The sequence below is a fragment of the Protopterus annectens genome, chromosome 14.part0 (genome assembly GCF_019279795.1).
Source record: "Protopterus annectens isolate FY-2018-M chromosome 14.part0, PAN1.0, whole genome shotgun sequence".
NCBI classification, from domain to species: Eukaryota; Metazoa; Chordata; order Ceratodontiformes; family Protopteridae; genus Protopterus; species Protopterus annectens.
In genome coordinates, this window is record NC_056748.1 from 39,312,354 (window position 1) to 39,333,513 (window position 21,160).

The following is a 21,160-nucleotide window of genomic DNA, read 5'->3' on the forward strand; positions in this document are numbered from 1 at the left end:
AGGTTATGCTGCTGTGAAGCTCATTACCAGCTCCATATCGCTATTGTTATATTACCAAACTTCTACGGTTTGGCAGCTATTTTGATGTAATAACTGTCAAAGTAAGGGTAAAAAGGTGATTAGCTTGCAGTTTTTGCATTACCAAGAAAGGCGTAATTTAAACCTGAGTTTTTATTTTTGTATGTGTTATTTCGTCTTTACTATAAATTGCAGTGCAAAATGGCATTGCTCCATTCAGAATCTCCCTACATGCCACTCCACTTCAGTATTCCCCTTTGTGCACTGCTCCATGCAGGAACCCCCCCTTCATGTCACTGCTCCATTTAGAATCCCTCTTTGTGTCACTGCTCCATTTTAAACCTCCCTTTGTGTCACTGCTCTTTTTGATTCCCCCTTTGTGTCACTGCTCCATTCAAAATCCCCCTTTCATGTCACTGCTCCATTCAGAATCTTCCTTTCTTGTCACCGCTCCATTCAGAATCCCCCTTTCATGCCACTGCTCCATTTGTAATTTTCCTTTGTGTCACTGTTCAGTTCAGAACCCCCCTTTATGTTAGTGTTCTATTTGGAATCCCTATCCATGTCACTGCTGCATTCAGAATCCCCCTTTCATGTGAATGCTCCATTTGTAATCTCCCTTTATGTCATTTCTCAATTCAGAATTTCCCTTGGTGTCACTACTCTATTCGGACTCTCCCTTCATGTCACTGCTCAAGTCAGTATCACCCTTCATGTCACTGCTCCATTTGGAATCCCCCATCGTGTCACTGCTCTATTCGGAATCCCCCTTCATGTCACTGCTCCACTTTGAGAACTACAGATCTGATGCTGTCAGTCTTCATTCATTCTTGACTGTTGGGTTCGGTTCTGAACTCTCAGAACTGACTCGGCCATTATACATAGCTCATGCCAGCCAAAAAACTCTTGCGCTAAGACTCTACCCACAATGCTTCTCTTCCCATTACTTCAGATCTCATTTGCTACGTAGAAAATTTGATGTATCAGCCGATGCTGTCAGCTAAGTGCTTTACGATTTCTGTTTTTCATTGTCGGTTCTAACAATTTTTGGTTAACATCCTTTATCTCTTTTACTAGATAGTTTTGCTACCTTGTTTTTGAGTGAGTGACTGTTTTTCTGACTATTTCTACCCACCCCCTTTACCTCACAGTAACTCTTATTACCATTGTTGGTAACAGGCCTCCTCTCTTTCCTTATTATCATTGGTAGTTTTACATACCGTTGTCGGTATCTTCTTTCCCTTTTTCTTTTTACCCGTTTCGTTATTCTGTCTATAGCATTATTGATGTAGCTGTCAAAAAAAAAATCATTTCTTTTCCTTCCTGTCTTTTGTGTGTGTGTGTGTGTCTGTGACCCAACTGTTTTTGGATATGGCAGAGAAACAAAAGGAGACAGTCGGATTCAAGCAGTGTCAGGACTGTGGTAGAAAGATGCCCAATTCTGATGACATCTTTCTTGCGTATAGTATATCATTGCCCCTCATTTGGACATAACTTGTAATATTTGTCAGGGATTTAGCACCTGTACCTTAGCAGAGAGGTGCAATAAGCTTATCTTAAAAGGCTTGTTGAAATGTCCTTTTATTGAAGCCCTATCTAAGGCAGAGACTTCAAAATCTCCTAAGTCAGATGTGAAGAAAAGAAGCCACTCTATGCTGACCTCCCCTACAGCACATGAAGCAAATTCCCAAAAACCTCAGGATCCGACAGTTTCGTTGGAACCAAAAGCCGAAGTACCGAAAGTGACAGAATCATCCCTTCCGGCACTGAAAACTACTAAATCCACATCAGGGCTGTCAGTCATTGAATCGACTCGGACTCAAACCTCTTCAGCACCGGCCATTGCTTCGGTGCCAATGACCTCTTCAGCACCGACAATAGTTTCTGTACAGCCACCACTATCCTGTCATTCAGTTCCACATTCCCCTTCTGTACAATAGCCTATGGTGCCAAATGTCGATCTGAAAATTATTCCAAGGTCTTGATATTCCCCATCAGTAGACTCTTTTTTGGGTCAACAAACAAGCCCATTTCTGGATAGGTCTGAGTTCTCTTTAGGAATGTCAATCCATTCGTCCAGGATTCTCTCAGAATTGGACATAGTCAGATTAGTGGACCAGCTTTTGTCAGCCAGAGACTTACCTGCACCTTCACAAACCTCTCTCCCACCCAGAGCTGATGCTTATTCTCCAAGGACTCCCCCAGTTTATCCTCCTGCAACCTCCTTTCAGGGCTTGGAGCCCCCCACTTTGACACTTCTGGTACCAAATACCTCGGTGCTGATGGTGGACCTCGCCTCGGTGCCAAAGTTGACTCTGTGGTCTTTAGTTCCTTCGGATCCATTGCACACCTGGGACCATGATTTGGCTTTCGGTTCTGAGATCCTTGGACCAGTATCGGTTGTTTCCATGGTGCCCTCTATGGCTGTTGGAGCCATGGCAATTTCAATCTCTCTCTCAGCTCCTTCTCTGGATGGCGCCTTGTTGGAACAGGGTGTGACCTCAGTTCTGAGGCTATCTTTCTCAGTTCCAGGCTCCCATCCCTCTTTGGTAGGGCCTGCCTTTCAGATTATGGAGAGCTTTCACCTCAGCAGGCCCCCAGCTGGTTCCATCATTGCTGGAGTGCCATATTTTCATTTCCTCTGGTTTGCAGCTGTCACAATCTGGTACATCTAGACAGCAGGCACAAGAGCTGCAAGACACCCCAGTTCAGGGCTACCCCTCTTCAGAGTCCTCCTCAGAACCTCCCCCTGAGGACCCCAATAGTAAGAGGATGTGCAAAAGGAAAAACCTGTATTCTCCAGAAGAATCAGTCACTGAAGACGCAGATTATGATGAAGAGGAAGGGTCCCCACGGTCACCCCATAAGATGTCTCTTTTGGAGACATCCTGGAAATAGTGTCACCCTTAGGCTTTTGAATACTGACCAAGGCTCTTCCCAACCCCATAGTGCCTTTTTTAGGCAAGGCTCAAAAGACAAACCCACCACCGTAAATAGCACAAGTAGCAAAAAACTGAGGGTAATGCTACTCAATGCCAGAAGTCTAAACCTCAAAATGCATACTCAGTATGGAGAAAATCTATATATGTGCAGTAACAGAAACCTGGTTTAAGGCTCCAGAGAGCACCCCAGCACTACCAGGCTACAACGCATTCCATACATTTCAGCCACAAAACCCAGACCGAAATACAAAAGGCAGGGGAGTATCCATATTCATCAAGGATATCCACACCTCCAGGTTAGTGGCACAGCACGATGCTTCAGAGATCATCCACGTACAACTAACAATGGGCAAAACTGCTATTCAAATTATAGCTTGCTACAGATCACCCACCATGTCCCAGGACCCCCACTCCACATTCCTCGAAACACTGGGAAACATAAAGGTCCTAACAAACACCCTGATAATGGGTGATTTCAATTACCCAAACAAATGGGAGAACTACTCAAGTACAAACTCCCTTGCCAAACATTTCCTAGAATTTATAAACTCAAACGCCCTGGATCAATTGGTCAACACCCCCACCAGAGGTGACAACATATTGGACCTGGTCATCACCAACATGGGCGACCGGTGTTCCACACTGGAGGTCAACCCCTCGCTGGTTAGATCTGACCATAAACTAATCACTCTGGATATCCACATTCCACCACCACCCCCGGTCAAAGAAACCACCATGAAAACCTTTTCAAAAGCAAACTTCACGTTACTTAAGACCAAGGTGGGAAGTTTCAAAGCCCCCATGCTAAAGGATAATGCAGTCCAAGCTGCAAAATCCTTTACTATTGCACTCTATGGGCACCTGCAAGAATGCATGGATCATGCTTTCCCAAACAAAACCAAGACTCACTCCTTCAAGAAAAGGAAACCAGTCTGGTGGACCCCTGCTATAAACAAGCTATACAATAAAAGGAGGAAACTAGTACAGAAAAGAGTAAAATCCCAAGAAGGGAAGACATCCCTGATCAGTATCAGCAAGAAACTACGTTTCCTCATAAAATCGTCCAAGGCTAGCTTTGAAAGAAAAATTGCCATGGACTCCAAAGATAACCAGAAGGCATTCTTTAGCTATGTCAAGAATCTAAGTGGCAATTCTCAGATCTGCTCGGAGTTAGTGCAGAATGGCACAAAATACACTGAACCGACCGATATAACCAACATCCTGGCAGACAGGTTCAGTGCAAACTTCACCCCCCCTCTCACCCCCAAAAGGGCCCATACCTATACCAGAAGGATGTAGTGCCCCTGAAATCACAGACACTTAGGTTAAAACAGCCCTCTCCAAAGCCAAAAACACAGCATCAATGGGACCGGATGGTGTCCCAGGCTGCGTCCTACACGAGCTCAAAGATGAACTAACCCCTCACCTAAACACACTGTTTAAACTCAGCCTGTCCACAGGCTACATGCTTACACAGTGGCGCACAGCAACGGTTATTGCGCTCCACAAAGGTGGAGCCACAACGGACACTGGGAACTATCGCCCTATAAGCCTGACTAGCTTGGTCTGCAAAGCTATGGAGCGCATCATCATGGATCTCATTAACAGAGACACTGGATCCTACCCAGTTTGGCTTTGTTAAGGGCAGATCATGCCCCCTAAACCTGGTGGACTTATTTGAGACAGTTACCAAGGCTATAGACGAGGGAAATGTGGTCCACACAGCCTACCTAGACCTCGCAAAGGCCTTCAACACCATTCCCCACTCAGGTATTATAGACAAGCTCACCAGCCTGAACATAAACCCCTACGTCACGAGATGGGTTGCCAACTGGCTCATGGACAGAATCCACATGGTAAGAGTTGCGGGAGCTAGGTCTGACTCTAAACCAGTTACAAGTGGCATTCCCCAGGGCTCAGTCCTAGGACCCCTCCTGTTCGGCATATACTTCTCAGAGGTACAGGCAAGCACAGGAGGACTGTGGCTGACCAAGTTTGCAGATGACTGTAAACTAGGAGCTGTAATTGATTCTCCAGCTGACACAGACATCCTCCAAAAGGGTCTCACTGAGACAGATACTTCGTGTCAAAACCATGACCTCAAGCTAAATGCCAAAAAGTGCATAGTCATCCCCTTTGGAAAAAAACAAACTACCCACAAACTACCACATAGGTGGTAGCCCTCTAAGTACAGAATACGTAATAAGGGATCTCGGGACCCAAGTAGATAGTAACCTCTCCTTTGATAATCACATTGCCAAAGTGGTTAGAAAATCCTTCTATGTGGCCCACCTAATCACAAAAGGGTTTGCATCCAGATCGAAAGAAGTCATTGGGCCCCTCTACGCATCACTCATCAGACCCATCATAGAGTACAATGCCCCATTTGGGATGTACCTTACAAGACACCTGCAACAACTGGAAAGACCACAGAAGTACCTCACCAAGAGGATCACTGGCCTCAAGCAGATGCCCTATGCAGCTCGACTGAAGAAACTCCAGCTGTACTCGGGAGCTGGGAATTTCTGGTTAAAGGTTTATAGTGCCTGCATATTTGAACTACTTCTTACTGAAATTGGTACACCTTGTTTGCTGTAGCATAGACTAGATCCAGGCCTGCTGAATCTAGCTTTGTTTGTATGCTTGTTGTTTGTTTGCTTGTTATTTCCCTGAAACGCTAATTCCACCTAAAACGTGGCTTTTCAGCACTTCTGTGGATCCCTAGTGATATCTGCATTGCTTACTGTACTTATTTCCTTGTTTCACTTGAAAGAAAGTTACTGTTTGTCATTTTTGCATTTAAGTTACCTGTAACACATTGCATTTAAGTTACCTGGCACTTGCTCACTAAGACAGCACTAAAAAATTAAAAGCACTACACCCTCACAAACTCCCCTTGAGTACCTTGTTCCCCATTGGCCCTTTTTTCAATTATAAAGGAATTCCCAATACTATTCTAGCATGTCCAAAGGTCAGTTGTCAATCTCCTCTCTGGTCCAGCTGGTGAATCTGGGAATCTTGAGGCAATGTTACAACTGTCTCATGTACACAGACAACCCTCTCCTCCTCCCAGCAAATTCCAACACATGTGAGAGATGCAACCATATAGCCAAACCTGAGGCTAAGCTCTCTCAACTCAGTACTGGTGTAACCAGTCAGGAGGAGAAGGAAACCACACTCACTACAATTCCAGCCTCACATAGACCTACCACGACAGCAAACCAAACACATAAACACACAAAAACATACTCGGAGGCTCTAAATAAAAATCTGCCTAAGCAGCAGAGACCTCCAAAGCAGACACCCAAGCAACCACTACCCCAAAACAAAACACGTGCAACACATAGCTCACAAAGCCATTGTGCCAAACAGTCACAGCCCTTAAGGCTAAACAACACACCTGATACACTTGTAATAGGTGACTCTATCGTCAGGCACACTGACGTCCCGCTCACCAGGCTGAACAAGGAGAAGGTCACGGTGAGCTGTCTGTCAGGCGCTGGGATCCGCCACATAACACATGCACTCAGGTCACTCCAAGGGAAGTACAAATATGACTCAGTCATTGTCATGCTGGTGTGAATGACCTGAGACGTACCTCCCCGGACTACATGAAAAGAGACATAGAGGAGCTCTCTGAGCATGTAGCCCAGGCCGGTATGACCCTGACCTTGAGTAGCATCTTACCCTCACCAAGAATGATGCCACAATATGAAGACAAGATGATCAATTTCAACAATTGGCTTAAGTATTGGTGTCATTCAAAGGGGATCCAATGCCTGTCAGCCTGGGATGACATGATCGACAAGCCACGATGCTTCGCTAGGGACGGCTTGCACCTGTCACCCCTGGGCTTTTGGATATTAGCAAAGGCTCTTGCTACCCCCATAGTGCCTTTTTTAGGCAAGGCTCAAAAGACAAACCCACCTCCATAGGTATCACAAGGGATAAGAAACTAAGAGTAATGCTACTCAACGCCAGAAGTCTAAACCTCAAGATGCACACACTCGAAACTCTCCTTAGCATGGAGAACATTGATATCTGTGCAGTAACAGAAACCTGGTTCAAGGCTCCCGAGAGCACCCCAGCACTACCAGGTTATACCTCATACCATGCTTTTTGGCCCCAAAACTTGGACCAAACCACAAAAGGAGGCGGAGTATCAATATTCGTCAAAGATATCCACACCTCCAGGTTGGTGGCACAGCACGAAGCATCAGAGACTATCCATGTGCAACTAACAGTGGGTAAAACTGCCTTCCAGTTTATAGCCTGCTACAGACCACCCTCCCAAACCCAGGAACCCCACTCGGCCTTCCTGAGAACACTGGAAAATATGAAGTTCTCTCCAAACACCATTATATTGGGCGACTTCAACTACCCAAACATAGACTGGGAGCATTACTCTAGCTCCAATAACCTAGCCCAAAGGTTCCTAGAATTTATAAACTCAAATGCTATGGAACAACTTGTTACCACTCCCACAAGAGGGGAAAACATACTGGACCTGATCATCACCAACATGGGGACTCTATGCTCCAGACCAGAAGTGTATCCCTCACTGGTAAGATCAGACCATAAACTAATCTCACTGGATATTCACATCCCAACCCCACCCCCTGCCCAGAAAACCACTGTGAAAAACTTCTCTAAAGCAAATTTCACACTCCTCAAAACCGAGGTGGAATCCTTCAAAGCCCCCGGGCCTGTGGAAAATACAGCCCAGACCGCAAAAACTACGGGCACTCATAAAATCGTCTAAGGTCAGCTTCGAGAGAAAAATTGCACAGGACACTACGGATAATCACAAGGCTTTCTTTAGTTATGTTAGGAACCTGGGTGGGAATTCCCAGATATGCTCAGAATTAGTCCAAAATGACAGAAAATACACCGAACCCACAGACATTGCCAACATCCTAGCTGACAGGTTCAGTGCAAACCCCCCCCCCCCACCAAAAGGGCGGATATCTATCCCAGCAGAGTGCTGCCGCCTTGACATCTCAGATGCTCAGGTAAGAGCCGCCCTCTCTGAAGCAAAAAACACAGCATCAATGGGACCAGACGGTGTCCCGGGCTGCGTCCTACATGAACTCCAAGAAGAGCTAAACCCAAACATAAAACTACTGTTCAATCTCAGCCTTACTACAGCATATGTACCCAAAGAGTGGCGTACAGCAACAGTGGTCCCTCTCCACAAAGGTGGTGCCTCAACGGATCCTGGAAACTATCGCCCCATACGCCTGACTAGCTTGATCTACAAAGCTATGGAAAGGATCATCATGAACCTCATAAATAAAGATGTTGGGGACCTACAGACACTGGATCCTACCCAGTGTGACTTTGTTAAGGGCAGATCCTGCCTCTTAATACTGGTCGATTTCTTTGAAACAGTCACCAAGGCCATTGACGAGGGGAAGGTGGTCCATACAGCCTACCTGGACCTCGCAAAAGCCTTCGATACAATACCCCACTCGGGCATTATAGATAAGCTCACTAGCTTAAATATAAACCCCTATGTCACTAGATGGGTTGCAAACTAGCTCAAGGACAGAACCCACATGGTTAGAATTGCTGGAGCCATGTCAGACTCCAAACCAGTTACAAGTGGCGTCCCACAAGGCAAAGTCCTGGGACCTCTCTTGTTCGGTATATATTTCTCAGAGGTACAGGCAAACACGGAAGGACTGTGGCTGACCAAGTTCGCAGATGACTGCAAACTGGGTGCCATAATTGACTCTCCAGCTGACACAAGCATCCTCCAAAAGGGCCTCATAGAACAGACAACTGGTGCCAGAGCCATGGCCTCAAATTAAACGCCAAAAAGTGTATAGTCATCCCCTTTGGCAAAAACAAAGTGCCCACAAATTACCACATAGGTGGTAATCCATTAAGTACAGAAGACGTAATTAGGGACCTGGGGACCCAAGTTGATAGCAATCTCTCATTTGACAACCACATTGCCAAATTGGTTAGAAAAACATTTTATATAGCCCACCTAATCATGAAGGGATTCACATCTAGATCAGGGGAGGTCATCGTGCCTCTTTTCTCATCCCTCATCAGGCCCATAATTGAGTACAATGCCTCTTTTGGGATGTACCTTACCAGACACCTGCAGCAACTGGAAAGACCCCAAAAGTACCTCACCAAGAGGATCAAAGGGCTCAAACAGATGCCATATGCTGCCCGGTTGAAGAAACTCCAGCTCTACTCAGTGGCATACCGCCTGCTCAGAGGCGATCTGTGCCTGACGTATAAAGCCATGTCCAACCCAGAATTAATGGACATGCTGCACCTCAGAAAATCCAAATCCCATCGAGCTACACGCTCGTGAGAGTTGAACCTCAGCACTGAAATAAATAGGACATGCTGGAGGGACATATTCCTTACCCAGAGACTCCCTTCACTCTGGAATAAAATCCCAGTCCAGGTTAGGCAGAGTCCCTCATTGACTCTCTTCAAGAGAAATCTTGATGAGTGGATGGGAGATCGTAGGTTTACCCCGGGTATCACTTCTGTGTCACTGTTAGACAGAGGCACAGTATACTAACCTCGAAAAAGGGCATAGCAAAATTAATTTAAAATGGGTGGTGAAAGCCAAACACACTCTGGCTAGGCTTATAAATGCCCGAGGGCAGATAGCCTAGTATGAACCTATGGACCTACTCAGAGGTGATCTCTGCCTGACATACAAGGCCATGTCCAACCCAGAATTGATGGACATGCTCCACTTAAAGTAAACCATATCCCCTCGAGCCACACGTTTCAGGAATCTAAACCTCACCACAACAATAAATAGGACGTGCTGAAGGGATAGATTCCTGCCCCAGAGACTTCCCATGCTCTGGAACAAGATTGCAGTCTACATTAGGCAGAGCTCCTTGCTAACCCTCTTCAAGAGAAACCTTAACAAGTGGATGGGAAACAGAAAGTTTACCCTAGGGATCACTTCAATGGCTGTGCTGGACAGAGGCACAGGGAACTAATCTAAGGGGGCGGCGAAAGCCAACACATTCCAGCTAGGCTTATAAATGCCTTCAGGAAGATAGCCTAGTACCTACCTATGAACCTATTAAAACAGAGGGGTGATTGGAAGCCATCAAATCCATCCCCTGAGTAATCTGTGTTCTTGCAAGCTTTTCGTGCCCGCCCTACCTCTTGGGTTTTTGCTTCAATGACCTTCGCTATTCGGTCTTTGAACTTCTTGGCACATTTTACTAGACTCCAAAGATATCTGATAACTGAGTTTTCAGACACCCTTGCAGGAGCACTATCTGATGAGGTTCAAGATAAGGTTGGCTCTCAGCTTGCCACCCTGGAGTCTATCTCAAATTCGTCCATGTGGCTTATTGCTCATATAGCCAAAGAGATGCCTAGAGCAGTGGGTACAGGCATTGCCATTAGGTGCCACACCTGGATGCGCTTGTGTGATTTTTGCAAACCCCTTCAAGTCTCCCTTTGTCATTGCTCCTGTTGATGCTACCTCATTGTTTGGCCCAAAAGTTAGAGACATGTTAGCCAGGTGTGGAAATGATGGAAAAACCCTTTCTTGTGTGTGTGTGTGTGTGTGTGTGTGTGTGTGTGTGTGTGCGTGTCCGTGTCCGTGTGCATGCGTGCGTGCGTGTGTGTGTGTGTGTGTGTGTGTGTGTGTGTGTGTGTGTGTGTGTCTGTGTGTGTTAATTTCCCCTCCACAATGACCTTACACCAGAAATCAGAGCAGTGGAAAAATGTGGTTCAAGAAGACTCAAGGGCCTTTTCGGAACATGCATGGTGAGAATTCCCTCAGGGCAGAGGGGGCAATTCTTCTGGAAGATGCCCCCCATGGCAGAGGGGTGGTTCACGTACCCAGGGCTCCAGAGATTCCTTTCCTGGACATCCCTATCAGCGCTCCTGAATGGCGGCCCGATTTTTTACCTCTGGAGGCAGTCAGGGGAAGATTCTCTCTGCACCTTTCAGCCTGGCTTATAATAATCTTGGATATCTGGCTGCAGAAAATAATTACCAGAGGTTACCACATTCCCTTCAATCTTTTGCCAAAATCCCAAAAGTGAGTCCCTAATTTTCCACCCAGTCAGAGGGGTCTAGCAGCAGTAGAGATTCAAATGCTGCTTCAAAAAAGAGTCATCCAAGTAGTCCCACCAGACCAAATAGGATCCAGATTCTACTCAAGATTTTTTTAGTGCCAAAAAAGACAAGGGACTAGAAACCAGTCTTGGATCTCAGCCTATATTTACAAATTTGTAAAACAGACAAAATTCCAGATGGTCACGGTTCAGTCAATCCTTCCTTTTCCAGAGAAGGAAGATTGGATGTGCTCTATAGATATTCATGTATTGCCACATAAAGATGGGCAAGCATTCCAGAAGATATCTCCAGTTCTGGCTAAGAGACAGTCATTCTTAATTTCGAGCTCTGCCCTTCAGTCTCACTACAACCCCCCAGGGTGTTCACCAAATGCATGGCAGTCATAACAGCTCATTTGGAACTACAGGGATTCCGGGTGTTTCCATATCTAGACGACTGGCTCCTCACCAGTCCCTCCAGGGATCTACAGCTTTACGCCATGGACTTCGTTCTACATCTTGCCGAAACATTTGACATTTCACCCAACAAACAAAAGTCACAACTGACTCGCACGCAGGACCTGGAGGTCATTGGAGCAAGAATAAATACAGTATCGTGTGTAGCCTCCCTTCCTCTACACAGACTGTTGAAACTAAGATCGCAACTTCAAGTAATCATTTCCGAAAACAAAATTCCTGCTCGTCTGGTACTACAAGCTCTGGGAACCATGGCAAGAACCATAATGTTAATTCTGATAGCCGTCACAGTGGTCACTTCTAACGCACTCCGTGTCCCATCCAGTCTTGATAACAAATCATTGCAAAAAGGATTTATTTTAGTGGATGAAGCCAGAAGAGAATCTAGAGGGTTGTTCCTTTTCCCCCTCTCAACCCAAGGCCGTAATGACCACAGATGCTTTCCAGATAGGGTGTGGGGGGGGGGGGCATTTTCTGCGAAAGACTGTTCAAGGCAGTTGGTCCTAGCAAGAGTCCAGTTTGCACATCAACATCCTAGAGGGAAATGCTTTTAGCATTGCAAGCATTCCAGGCTATCCTTCCTTTGGGGACAATTGCAATCTAATCAGACATATCTGTAGTCTGGTATATCAACACGCAAGGGGAACCAGGTCCTAACCTCTATGTTGGCAAGCTCTAAGGATTTGGCAATGGGCAATCGCTTCCAACCGCTTTCTGATAGCATTGCATATCCTGGGGAACTCCAACTTGATTGCAGACAAACTGAGCAGATGTATCCTCCTGCCTCAGGAGTGGTCTCTAAATCCCAACATAGCTACAAAGGTTTTTCATTGATAGGGTCAGCCTTGCTGCGACCTGTTTGTTTCTCCCACAAACCACAAATGCAGCAGCTACTTTGCTCTAATCCCCCCCCCCTTGTGAGGCCCGAGAGATGCAGTTCTTTTTGATTGACCCCCAGGGCTCCTGTATGCTTTTCCCCCAATTCCACTTATCCCCCAGTTACTGAGGAAAGCCCGATGGTTGAGAAGCAAAGTGATTCTCATTACACCTTACTGGCCCTGTCAAGTCTGGTGCCCCTTTCTTTGGCCTCATCTGGCTCACCGCCTGTGGACTCCGGACCTACTTTCTCAGCCCCTGGGCCTGGTGCATCCCAACATCCAACATCTCAAGCTGATGGCTTGGTTTCTCTCATTCCAGTAATTGCCAGGCAGAAATAACTTGTCCTCTCCAATGCAGAAGATACTTCTGGCTTCCCATAAACCATCCACCAGGAAGCTTTATCTAAGCAAATGGAAAAGATTTTCAGTTTGGGTATGTACAAACTTCATAGACCCTTTCTCAGCATCATTTGAAAAGGTCCTCAAATATTTAGCTACCTTGTTTGAAATGGGGGCCTCTACGTCTACAATTGAGGTTCATTTTGCTGCCATTTCAAATTTTCATAATGGGTTTGGTTACCATTCCTTGATGTCTCATCGTCTATGCACAACTTTTCTTAAAGGTACTCTGCATTTAAAATCCCCTTTCAAAGACTCTGTAATGCCATGGGATTTGACCTTAGTCTTACAATGTCTAGTTCAACAGCCGTTTGAGCCAGCAGCTACTTGCGACCTCAGGTTTTTGTCTTGGAAGACCCTCTTCCTAGTAACTATCATGTCTGCTAGGAGAATTTCAGAGTTACAGGCTTTATGTGTGAACCATCCCTATATAATTTTTCACAAAAACAAGTATCACGCAGAACCAGTCCTACCTCCCTAAAGTGGTATCAAAGTCTAATATCAACCAGTCCACAGACTTACCAGTCTTCTTCCCAAATTTACAAATAAAGAAGAGCACTGTTTACACTTGGACATCCACAGACAATTACATTTTTACTTGGACAGAACTAAATCTTCTAGAAAAATCAGACCAACTATTTCTATCATTTTCAGGACCCTGATTGGGCAAACCTGTATCAAAGGTCACCTTATCAAAATGGCTAAGAGACTGCATTACCTTTATATGCAACCAAAATAAACTCAAGCTGTCAACGACAGTTAGAGCTCATTCTACTAGATCCGTTTCCACTTCAGTGGTCTTTCATTCCAGGGGTCTATGGAAGACATATGTGCAGCTGGAACTTCGGCTACTCCACATACTTTTATCACTAATTACAAATTAGACGTGGTCTCCAGGGGAAGAGCATCTTTTCGCTCTGTGGTGCTCAGGAATATCTTTCCGTAGGGCCTCTCAGGATCTAAAGTAGCTGGGGACTCTATCCCACCAGTTAAGAATGAATGAAGATTGACAACATCAGATAAAGAAGTTATGTTCTTACCATAACATTCCATCTGTGTTGTCGATCTTCATTCATTCTTGACATCCCACCCTCCTGTCCCCTCCAAAAGACTCCTGGTGGTTCGGACCTAGTCCTGGGATATTATAGGATTATATGTTAGACAAGGCTTCTGTATTTTCTTAACTACTAGGAAAACTCAGCCTGAGGTAATGGGAAGAGAGAGGGACTGTGGGTACAGCCTTAGCTTGAGAATCTTTTGGCTGGTGCAAGCTATGTAGAACGGCTGAGTCGATTCTGAGAGGTCGGAACCGAACCCAACAGTAAAGAATGAATGCAGATCAACACAGATGGAACGTTATGGTAAGAACATAACTTCAGTCAAGAATGAATGAAAACGAACAACACAGATGGAACGTTCTGGTAAGAGCATAACTTCAGTCAAGAATGAATGAAGATGAACAACACAGATGTATTGTTATGGTAAGAACATGACTTCAGTCAAGAATGAATGAAGACGAACAACACAGGTGGAACGTTATGGTAAGAACATGACGTCAGTCAAGAATGAATGAAGATGACCAACACAGGTGGAACGTTATGGTAAGAACATGACTTCAGTCAAGAATGAATGAAGATGACCAACACAGATGGAATGTTATGGTAAGAACATAACTTTAGTCAAGAATGAATGAAGACGACCAACACAGATGGAATGTTATGGTAAGAACATAACTTCAGTCAAGAATGAATGAAGATGAACAACACAGACGGAACGTTATGGTAAGAATATAACTTCAGTCAAGAATGAATGAAGACGAACAACACAGATGGAACGTTATGGTAAGAACATAACTTAGTCAAGAATGAATGAAGACGAACAACACAGATGGAACATTATGGTAAGAACATGACTTCAGTCGAGAATGAATGAAGACGAACAACACAGATGGAACGTTATGGTAAGAACATAACTTCAGTCAAGAATGAATGAAGATGAACAACACAGATGGACCGTTATGGTAAGAACATAACTTCAGTCAAGAATGAATGAAGACGAACAACACAGATGGAACGTTATGGTAAGAACATAACTTCAGTCAAGAATGAATGAAGACGAACAACACAGATGGAACGTTATGGTAAGAACATAACTTCAGTCAAGAATGAATGAAGACGAACAACACAGATGGAACGTTATGGTAAGAACATGACTTCAGTCAAGAATGAATGAAGACGAACAACACAGATGGAACGTTATGGTAAGAACATGACTTCAGTCAAGAATGAATGAAGACGAACAACACAGATGGAACGTTATGGTAAGAACATGACTTCAGTCAAGAATGAATGAAGACAAACAACACAGATGGAACGTTATGGTAAGAACATGACTTCAGTCAAGAATGAATGAAGACGAACAACACAGATGGAACGTTATGGTAAGAACATGACTTCAGTAAAGAATGAATGAAGACAAACAACACAGATGGAACATTATGGTAAGAACATGACTTCAGTCAAGAATGAATGAAGACGAACAACACAGATGGAACGTTATGGTAAGAACATGACTTCAGTCAAGAATGAATGAAGACGAACAACACAGATGGACCGTTATGGTAAGAACATAACTTCAGTCAAGAATGAATGAAGACGAACAACACAGATGGAACGTTATGGTAAGAACATAACTTCAGTCAAGAATGAATGAAGACGAACAACACAGATGGAACATTATGGTAAGAACATGACTTCAGTCAAGAATGAATGAAGACAAACAACACAGATGGAACATTATGGTAAGAACATGACTTCAGTCAAGAATGAATGAAGACGAACAACACAGATGGACCGTTATGGTAAGAACATAACTTCAGTCAAGAATGAATGAAGACGAACAACACAGATGGAACGTTATGGTAAGAACATGACTTCAGTCAAGAATGAATGAAGACGAACAACACAGATGGAACGTTATGGTAAGAACATAACTTCAGTCAAGAATGAATGAAGACAAACAACACAGATGGAACGTTATGGTAAGAACATGACTTCAGTCAAGAATGAATGAAGACGAACAACACAGATGGAACGTTATGGTAAGAACATAACTTCAGTCAAGAATGAATAAAGATAAACAACACAGATGGAACGTTATGGTAAGAACATAACTTCAGTCAAGAATGAATGAAGACAAACAACACAGATGGAACGTTATGGTAAGAACATAACTTCAGTCAAGAATGAATGAAGACAAACAACACAGATGGAACGTTATGGTAAGAACATGACTTCAGTCAAGAATGAATGAAGACGAACAACACAGATGGAACGTTATGGTAAGAACATAACTTCAGTCAAGAATGAATGAAGACGAACAACACAGATGGACCGTTATGGTAAGAACATGACTTCAGTCAAGAATGAATGAAGACGAACAACACAGATGGAACGTTATGGTAAGAACATAACTTCAGTCAAGAATGAATGAAGACGAACAACACAGATGGAACGTTATGGTAAGAACATGACTTCAGTCAAGAATGAATGAAGACGAACAACACAGATGGATGGAACGTTATGGTAAGAACATGACTTCAGTCAAGAATGAATGAAGACAAACAACACAGATGGAACGTTATGGTAAGAACATGACTTCAGCCAAGAATGAATGAAGACGAACAACACAGATGGAACGTTATGGTAAGAACATGACTTCAGTCAAGAATGAATGAAGACGAACAACACAGATGGAACGTTATGGTAAGAACATAACTTCAGTCAAGAATGAATGAAGACGAACAACACAGATGGAACGTTATGGTAAGAACATAACTTCAGTCAAGAATGAATGAAGACGAACAACACAGATGGAACGTTATGGTAAGAACATGACTTCAGTCAAGAATGAATGAAGACGAACAACACAGATGGAACGTTATGGTAAGAACATAACTTCAGTCAAGAATGAATGAAGATGAACAACACAGATGGAACGTTATGGTAAGAACATGACTTCAGTCAAGAATGAATGAAGACGAACAACACAGATGGACCGTTCTGGTAAGAACATGCCTTTTTTTTGTGTATTTTTTGTGCCCATTACATTTGTGCTTATTACCATTTATTTTTTAAATCTGCATCCCAGGTAATGAAATGTAAAACAGACAGTCACAACTCCAACTAAGTAATTACTACAGTGCCAAATACTGCTTTTTGGAATAATTTTATGTACACACACACATTCTCAAAGTTACACATCCTGGATAAGTAGCTGTAGGCCTGTAGACTTACTGTAACTGGAATATTTTACAACCACTCTATATAGATTCTGCTTAAAGAACTCCACCCTGTAAATACAGTTAATATTGTATACATTTCCACATTGCTTGAAATATTATGAATATTGTTGCTTCTTGCTACCTGTTTTTAGTTTAGATATGCATGTTTGTTATCATATGCTGTATTTTCACTTTTGTTATAATTTTTTTAATTGTTTTACAGACTTTGCTCTTTTGGAGCCCAGGTCATGGTTGAAAAGTGTCAGTTGATCAGTCCACTTACCTGGTTACCAAATTTCAAATAAATAAATAAATAAAATAAATGCAGACATACACACATTCACATGTGCACACACACACATATGTGTATGCGCATGCTCCTGCAGATTTGCAGTTGGATATGAAATTATTATCTAGCCATTTTTAAAAAGGTACAATATGTGAAATATTCCACTACAAATATACAAGGAAGTGGACTGTTTTTTTTTCCCTTAAAGAAAAAAAAAGGATACATCAAAAATATCCTTTAAAATTGCTAGCTTATATAATAAAATAATAATAAAAAATTAAGCAAAATAAACATGGGGTGTATTCAGTATCAGTAGCTAAACTGTGGAATTCCTTATTAATTTCTGTTACACAAGCCACAACTGCAAGGCGAAAAAGTTACATTATGTATTGAACACCTAACCATCCTGATAATACTGTACCTGCCCATTTGTTTGCACTTGATGTTATTTTGCCCTGTTCTGCTTCACCTGTCATATTATAAAGTTTACTGTAGTCAGAGTGCACCTTTCCTTCTGCTCCTCACCCAGCTCCGCTTCGACACATGTTGATTTAGTTATGTCTGACTGTGTCTCACCTACTGCTTCGGTTCCCTCTTTTCTCCCCTCGGAACTGTTAGACTTTGTAAAATAAACTGTCCAAATGTGTGTGCGCACCAAATCATTGGTTAATAAGTCAAGTTCAGGATTCAATCACTGCTGTACATTGTTAAATTGTTTTTTACACAGCACTTTTCTTAATGAATCTTGCCAGCGTTATTTATATTTAATGTTTTCATTGGCCCTTTTCAGTTAATTATGCCCTTAAGCGTTATTTCCATTTCCTCTCTTGTATGTTCTGATACATACATTTTAAGTGACACCACTGAGTACTGTACATTAATGTTTTTAATGAAGCTTTTTGTCTTTCTGTGAGCCTTTGCTGAAATGGGTCCTACCCAATTGTCAAATCAAATAAAAAAAAAAAAAAGAAAAGTGAAATCTCATTTCAAATACATACCGGACGTTTCCTATCCTTTATAGTGTTACAGGTACTATGTTAGCAAAAACATCACCGTCAGACTATATTTAATGGGTCTATATTATTTAAGCAAATGTTAAAAATAGCGAATGCTGTTTAATTGACCCAATAAAGTCGAAATCCCTAAATCCCGAACACATGGAACAGAGTTTTTTTTTCCCATGGAAAAAAATCACTGGGCCATGTTTGGGACTTTGCCATTTCCTCCAGTATAGTGCGATCCCAGAGTTGGTATATTTAACTAGGGTGGTGTGCGAGGGAGGAAAGCCCCCCCCCCACTTTATTCTGTGTTTGGATTTTTTTTTTTTTTTTACGGATCAGCGATTTTTTTCCCTGTGAAAAAATCGTTGTTCGGTGTGCTTGAGATTTAGGGATTTCAACTTTAATGGGTCGATTAAACAGCATTCGCTATTTTAAGCATTCGCTGAAACGCTATAGACCCTATTGTGACATGCTGGGTGGGAGGTTGGCATAATGGTTAAGGTGTTTACCTTACAGACACAAGGTGCAGGGTTTGATTCTCATGTGGGGTACTTGGCTAGGTTTAAAATGGCCTGCAGGGGACAGTTAGCCTAGTACCAACCTATGAACACTATGTTAAAATTTCAGTTAGCAATAATTGTGCCTCCGTAGTTCTTATAGGACATGACAGTGCCACTGAGTGATATTGTTCACATGGAGCTCTTGAGCACATTCCTTCACCCTGTCATGGAGCAGTACACATTGAGCTTGATGCTGACCACCATCAGGTGTACCACAGCAGAATACGGTTAGCTGTCCTGGGGTTAAGACTGCAGCAGAAGTCACCAGGTCATTAGCCTAGTACCAGCTGCAGACTTCTTCTTTTCAGCTCATGTAGGGTTAAAATCGATGAGCTTACGTTCTCCCCTCTTCTCAAACTGTCCATTTCTCTGTGACATTTTGAGAGATGTGTTCATTATATCTTATGGACACATACATATTACAGTTGTAAAGTCTTTAATGGCTCTCTGTCCTGATGAAACTCTAACTTTTGATCGTGTTTTGTTGCTCCTTTGGCCTATTAATAGACTAAACAATGTTCATCTTACTAAAGGTAATCTGATCACAAATAGTTTCCTTCTTACCTTGTTTGCCTCTTTTACCTCCTGGTAAACTCGGAATGCTGCGGTCTTTTTCCTGCGCAATAAATGACATGCATATTAGTACAGTTTTAACTGCGTCTACAGTTACCCATATGTACTGCGTAACTTAAGGCAGTGTGAATTCTTACTGCTTTATATTCTGCACCATTCGTATCATTATTACTGTACTATTTCCTTTTATTGATGTATTTTGTTCCTGGATTTTCAGCACAGAAGGACCTGAAGCTTTTTTTTCCTCACCAAAATGAAGCAAGGAATTATAGCTTAAAAAAAGTTGGCATATATTTAAGAACATATTTTTCCAACGCATGTAGGTACCAACTTAATCAAGAGATAAATGCTTCAACCTGCCTAGGAAGGGCTGAGTCTGAAAAAGGTCCATGGAGATCAGTGCTGTATCCCAGAAAATATATTCAAATAAATAATAAATAAAGTTTTTTTTTTCCTCGGCAGAGGAAAGGGTGAAATCATAGCCTATACTCTGTGTGACTGACCTCCTGAATTCTTTCTTCTGCTTCACCCTAACTCAGTATGTCAGTGCGTGTGTGTATAAGGTTGTGAACATATGTTAGAGGTTTTATGGGAGACTTTTAAATGATTTTTGTACACAGCTTGTCTAATTTCTGCCAGTAGTTATGGAAGTTTATATCTTTAGAAAGAAAGATTATTTAATACCCGTAATATTTTTATGGAGTTTCTAATTCATCATTTGTGTGTGCCGCAAACATTTGCTCGTATAGCAGATTTGGGGAAATACATTTATGACTCCTTTCTGAAAGCTATGAAAATTTCATTTGGGAAAAGTTAAAGGAATAAAATGCCTGAACTTATATTAGATTAGTTTCTTGATAAGTGAGGAAGGTTTACCTTTTTGTTTTGCTATCTTACCCTTTTTCACAGCACATTTGTCCAGTAAAACGTTACACGTCCCTTCAGCTAGTTTGGGTCTCCTTTTTTCCTTTTCCTTTCCCTTGCAATTAGCAAGACTTTTCAAAGATGCTTTGCTGTTAATTGGGGTTGTATTTATATAATATCCTATTTTTTCACTAGCTTTGTTTCAGAAATGACCTTGGTTAATTGGCAGTAATAAATGCACCACGAAAGCTGCAGTCATGTTTACAAATGCAGTGGTAACGCATGGTGTACAAAGACATTTTGACAGTGTGTTGTTTATAACTACCTAATTAAAATCACTGCTAAACTAATGCTTTGACCATTGATGGAATGTTCCATCTCTTTTTTTTTAGGTATTTTGTTATACACAAACTGACAAAACTGAAGTTCTTAGATTCACGAAAAGTGACTGCGAAGGAAAGTCTGGAAGCTAAAGCAAGAGGTGCCTATATGAAGGTGGTGAAACCCAGGGATGGTGTGGTAAGGATTTCAAGGCTAAAATTGCATACCCATTCTTAATATCAGACACAGAAAACATGTCATTTTCAGATTATTGCTGCATTACACATATAATCATCATACATATACATGAAGGCTGGCAAGGGCAGAATGAAAGACGAGCGACTCCTTGGTAACTAGAGAAAGCGATACTAGAATAACTTGCCCTTAACAGATTGGTTCACAGAGCACCTCTTAAAACTCTAGGCTAGTCACTTTCACAAGTAACAGAATTGATAGCTGTCGTGAGAGGCGCTAATTTGTTTGCACTAAAATT

General features: G+C 42.6%; 1 protein-coding gene across 1 annotated transcript in view; it reads left to right on the plus strand.

Annotated features, from left to right (window-relative positions):
• Positions 1 to 21,160, plus strand: part of LRMDA (leucine rich melanocyte differentiation associated) — a 2,308,867-nt gene that overhangs the window by 368,803 nt on the left and 1,918,904 nt on the right. Inside the window, exon 4 of the mRNA XM_044055519.1 lies at positions 20,739 to 20,865. Within this exon, the coding sequence (XP_043911454.1) occupies positions 20,739 to 20,865 (127 nt within the window). The remainder of the gene's footprint in view (positions 1 to 20,738; positions 20,866 to 21,160) is intronic.